We start from the raw sequence: 5,746 nt of genomic DNA, 5'->3' as shown, positions 1-5,746 counted from the left end.
TGTCAGATTTTGATCTGGCAGGATAACTGGTTGATATCACCCTGGGCTCCGTGTCGGACATTTCCGACATCACGGTGGTAGAGAACACCTCCACCGGTGAAGAAGGGTCTGTATAACCCACAGGGGCATTAGTTGAAGATGCGATTGGTTCAGCTGGTGATGGAGGTAGGGTCAGTTCTGTACCCACCTCCTTAGCCGGCGAGCAGCCCAGCACTAACACCGGCAACTGTGGTTGGACATGAAGGTGATACAGATTAATCTGCATCACTGTAAGGCAGCCTCGGTAGTTCTCTGTCGTAGGTTTGTTGTGGAGGGCCAACAGGAGCCTTGGATCCATAATGGAAGAATCCTAGGTCTCAAAAATGCAGGTACTGTTTACTATGGCTACAAATCTGCCAACCCTAGGACATTTATTTTGATTCAAAGGGGTATTCACGCTCTTCCACTTTCATTATTCCAATCTAGGGACACGGCCACCATAAAAATCTTCTCTTCACCAGCTGATGGAGAAGACGAATTAATGATGGCTTCTGGCTATTTTCCCTATGATGCCTTGTCCCCTCCATCACAGGAGGTTGCCAGTCTGGTAAACCACTGTGAGAGACTGGGCAAGAAGCTTGTCATTGGGCGCGATGCCAATGCTCACCACGTTGCATGGGACAGCAGTGACTGCAACCAACGCGGTGATGACTTAATGGAATATCTGGTTAGTACTAAACTTCATATTCTTAATAAACACAGTATACCAACTTTTGTTACAAGTAACAGGAGTGAGGTTATTGACTTAACTCTGTGCACAGAAAATGTATTACACTCTGTGACACAATGGCATGTGTCTAATGAACCATCACTTTCGGATCATAGGCAAATATGTTTTTCTGTATTTAGGTATAGGGAAGACCTTGATCTTCTTTTACGGGGATGTGGCTCTAGGCTCTCCTCGGTGCTGGAGCTTGAAATGGCTGTTGATCGCATGCAACAGTCCATAATCGACTCCTACCACCAAAACTGTCTTGCAAAATCTACCAACCAGCCAAGGTTAGTTCCTTGGTGGAACAATGAGATTGGTAGCCTTCGCAAAACTACTCGTAAGCTTTTTAATAGAGGTAAGAGGACTGGTGATTAGTCAGCCTATAAGCTGGCCCTCGCTTCCTATCATCAGGCCATTCGAGAAGCCAAACGGGCTTCCTGGAGGGATTTTTTGTGAGAGTATCTCTGATATTCCCACTACAGCCAAACTAATGAAAAATATGGCACATTACAATACAAAACATCTGGATACTATTAAGTTGAAGGATGGTAGTCACTCCAGTTCTGGAAAAGAAACACTGCCACATATGCTGAAGGTTCTAAAGTCACTGACACAGATGACTCTTATGATCTTCCTCTTTGGTTCAAAAGAACTAAAAAGGTAGATTGGGATGTGGCAAAACAAGTTGTCACTCACTCTAAGCTTATGTGGGCTATGAAGTCATTTAAGCCATACAAGGCTTCTTGTTGCAGGAGGGAATAGATATTTTCTCTCCTGTGTTGTGCAGAATCTACAGTAACCTGTATTGCTCTTGGGCATGTATCGAGCTCCTGGAAGCATTCAAAGGTTAACTGGTTTTCCCGGGTTTAGGAATAAAGATATCTCGAGGCTAAGGCATTAAGGCCAATCAGTCCAACTTCATTTCTCCTAAAGGTTTTGGAGAAATTAGTTGATAGATATATTAGAGAGGAGGTTCTTAGTGTTACACCCCTCTCGAATGCTCAGTATGCCTATCAAAAGGGCAAATCTACTGAAACTACCCTTCATGGCATAATTAATTACCTTGAACGTACAATTGAGTTCAAAGAAATAGCGTTAGCTGTTTTTCTGGAAATCGAGGGGGCTTTTGACAAAGTCTCTAAGGCTGTTATTCTAAAGCCTGCTAAACGTTTTGGTATCAATGACACCAGGGATAATTTAGATAGGGAGCGGCAAAAGGGGGTTGAATTGTCGCTCTTAAAACCACGTGATCGAAATAATAGGCCAGGTCGGTTTCCGGTATGATGCTTTTGTAACCTCCCTAAAGAGGCGGGGATAGACGTTAGAAGCACCAAATTTGAAAATCGGCTTTCTGGCCTAAGCAAACTTGAACAGCCATGTGTTTCATCTTAAAATGTAATTATTTTGTTTATTTTAAAATATTTCGTAATACGTTTTTATGATTTTACTTATTTAGGTGCTGTATACCGTTGTCTACAGTATACTTTCAAGAAGCTAAGTGAACCAAAATTATTTTTGGATGCATTTGTAAATACTAGAGGAAAATGTTTAGTCCGGGACATATTAGAGCAATATCAGTATGAAACCAAAGAAGCTCTCAAAGCTAATTAAGCGTAACGAAAGCCTGTAGTGGGAAATATTGGAAAAAAAAATCGCAGAAGGCAAAGCTAGAATCTCCTCTGAAGAAAAACAAAATAAGTAAAGGATCTCCAACTAAGAAGAAATTCCCACCATTCACATTCCAGAAATTAAAACAAACAACAGCTCAAGCTCATCTCAAAGTACAATTCAAATTGACGATAATTCAATGTATAATATTTTAAATGGAGACCCAGATTTGGAACTTTTTCAACAATTTTTACCTTCATCATGAAATTACCCACTACAATATGCATTCCTAAAAAGTTCATATTCATAATGATTGAGTGAGTGAAGAAAGCTCTCTATATAAAATACGAGAGGTCACGTGATTACGTTAGATTCATCGTGCAGTTGAAGTTAGAGAGCGTGCGCATATTTTTGTTTTTGTTGAGCACGCGCAAGACCCTCTACACAGAAATATTAGGAAGCGCGCGCTCCAATAAATAACACTTGTTATACATATGAGTATATATAATTTTATAGAAAGAGCAATTAGAATAGTGTTACAACGAAAAGATCAAGTGATATTTCTAGTGATATAAAAAATTTATAATTTGTGTTATGTAAAGATTAATTTAAGCTAATTTTGTTTACATGATCAAATTTGTATTGTAAAACGACTTTAAAAAGAACGCATAATTTTGTTTCACAAATAATTACTATTATATTTTTTTATTTTTCAAAACTGTGATGATGTTTCAAGTTGAATTGAAATATAATTATGTAACAATTTTTTCGGAAATTCTGGATTTGCCATTAACCGCTTCTATGACTAGTCCTGCTAAGGATTTAAATTTATCCATGTTGGCTTCAAACAACGCAACGAAAGGATTACTGTTTCAACTACCCGAACATCGCTGTCTTATTTTGCACCTTTTCTAAGAAGGAATTTAGCGGCTGTAATTGAGAAAAAAAGAATCTTACTATCACTAAAATAATGTTTTTTATAGCTCACAATCTTCTAAATATTTCTATGACTTTTTCTAGCCACTAAAATTAAAGAATGACATTTTCTTGAAGCATCCAAAAAATGGTTTCAATTATCTTCAAGTTCAAACGTTCATCGTTTTCATTTTCATAGAGAAACATCGGATAAAGTAGTCTTCTCGACCACATGCCTGAACCCAAAGTTGGCATTTTTCGTTTTCCTTTTTTGCTGATGGAAACTTTAAGAAAAAGACTCCGGGGGCTCCATTAACCTGTCTATTAGTCGAGTTTTGTTTGGAACTACAAGATCCACATTTGCAGACAATTCGCTGAGGCATTTTTTAAGCCTTGGATAGTTTTATAAATTTGACTCGTCTATAAGATACAACCATTAAGTAATGTTATTAAAATTGGAAAAAGTCGAAATATATTTAAACGCAATGAATATTTACATTCAGAAAATATAAACCTTCCAATTCGTAAGCAAATTTGAATATACTTCAGAGTAAATTTTAATTCGCTCGCTCGATAGAATGATCAAACGTTATCTTTGCCGCTGCCAGATAGCGCTGCAGTTATTCGCGTAAAATCAAAAGAAAAGCAACCAATAAAAATCTAGCGGAAAACGGAGTTGACATGTGACAGGAAGTTAATCTGGCCAGATAATCTCGACGCGACCGTGTGTTTGGCTGACATGCATTAAGGCGGCTCGGTTAAAGGTAGGAGCTATCTAAATTCTCTCTGATCACACGTTGTGTCTTTGGATCGACTTTATGTTGACTGTGTTGAAAAACGCGTTGAATTTAAATTAGAATAAAATTAATTGATTGTGTAAACTTAAATTTTAGTATTAATAGTGTAATTGGAATGATTAAAATTAATTGTATATGTGTGTGTTTAAAAATAAATGTTAAAAAACATATAATTCATTGTAAATACTGTAATATATTTTGATGTATTTGTGAAAGGCCCAATATCCTTTCTTTGGTATTCAAAATCATTGTAACAAGCTGGATGGGAAAATTGGCGACGTAGAATCCGGTGGGTTTAGGTATGGAAAGTCCTAAAATTCTACAGACTGATCGGGTCGCGGCGGCTTCCCTGCTTGGCGAATCGCTAAGGGTCACCACCAGCCGGGGCTGCCCCCAGGGGGGTGTTCTTTTACCCCTGCTGTGGTGCCTGGTTGTTGACGAACTCTTGGTGAGGCTAAACAGGGATGGCTGTCGTGGCTTTGGTTACGCTGACGATGTCGCAGTGATAATTACTGGGAAGTTCCAAAGAACCATTTCGGTTATGATGAGGAAAGCTCTCATCTCTGTGGAATGCTGGTGTAGGGATGTTGGCCTCACCGTCAATCCTGACAAGACGAGCCTGATTCCTTTCAATGATATTTCTTTCTTTGGGACCATGTTGGTCAAATCAACTGAGGTAAAATACCTCGGTGTTATTCTCGACAGTAAACTAACATGGAAGCCACATTTTGATCTCGGTATCAGGAAGGCAAAAAATTTATTCTGGAGAGTAAGGGGTACATAAGCAAGTCTTGGGGTCTTAGCCCAAAGGTTATGTATTGGATCTATACCATGATAAACAGGCCTATGCTGACGTACGCAGCAGTGGTTTGGTGGCCGAGGGTAGTGCTTAAGTCAGTTCAGGCTGAACTACGCACTGTGCAACAGCTGACCTGTGTCAGCATTACAGGAGCTATGAGAACGGCCCCAAGCGTTTCTCTGGAGGTGCTTCTGAATATTCTACCGCTTCATCTTTATATAGAGGAAGTTGCAATTATGAGTGCCTATCGGTTACTGCATAATGGTTGGTGGAGGCCTGCTAATTGGGAGTGCAGCCACACCAAATTGTTTTGGCAATATTCTGGTCACTTACCGATCTTATTGATGGGTTCTGACAACATGGCTGCAAATCTGCACTTTGAAAAGCAGTTTAGTGTTTACTTTCCAAGTCGTTTAGACTGGTCTGACAACAAGGTGTTTGGAACCAAGGGCGAAATTGTTTGGTTCACGGATGGCTCAAACACTCACTCAGGGGTGGGTGCTGGAGTTTATTGTCAGTCTAAGAAGTTTGACTTCTCTGAGAGCCTTGGCGTTTTTTCAACGGTTTTTCAGGCTGAGATTTCAGCCATCTGCTTCTGTGTAGACTTCTGTCTTAAGAAGAAGTATTGGGGCAAGACTATTCAGATTTTCTCGGACAGTAAGGCTGCCGTTTAGTTTTACTTCTAAGCTCGTTCGTAGCTGTTGGATCTCTTTTCGGAACTGGGCACCCATAATAGGGTTCAACTATATTGGGTGCCTGGTCATAAGGGGCATCATGGCAATGAGATGGCCGACACTCTGGCCAAGGAGGGTGCGAAGGTTAGGTTCTTTGGTGCTGAACCTGCTATTCCAATACCCAATGGCCTGGTTCGCAGCC

The 5,746-nt window shown here is 39.9% G+C and overlaps 1 protein-coding gene across 1 annotated transcript; it reads left to right on the top strand.

Annotated features, from left to right (window-relative positions):
• The first annotated feature begins 238 nt into the window (after positions 1-238).
• On the top strand, positions 239-5,544 carry LOC149948829 (uncharacterized). Its single transcript, XM_090171160.1, has 3 exons — positions 239-706; positions 4,355-4,747; positions 4,816-5,544. Exons 1-3 carry the CDS (start codon positions 239-241, stop codon positions 5,542-5,544), a joined length of 1,590 nt encoding a protein of 529 aa, XP_090027286.1.
• The last annotated feature ends 202 nt before the right edge of the window (positions 5,545-5,746 follow it).

The sequence above is a fragment of the Leiobunum rupestre genome, chromosome 4, assembly GCF_980474605.1.
Source record: "Leiobunum rupestre chromosome 4, qqLeiRupe1.1.hap1, whole genome shotgun sequence".
Lineage (NCBI taxonomy): Eukaryota > Metazoa > Arthropoda > Arachnida > Opiliones > Sclerosomatidae > Leiobunum > Leiobunum rupestre.
Note: the sequence above shows the minus strand (reverse complement) of the source record. Positions and strands in the feature narration are given on the sequence as shown.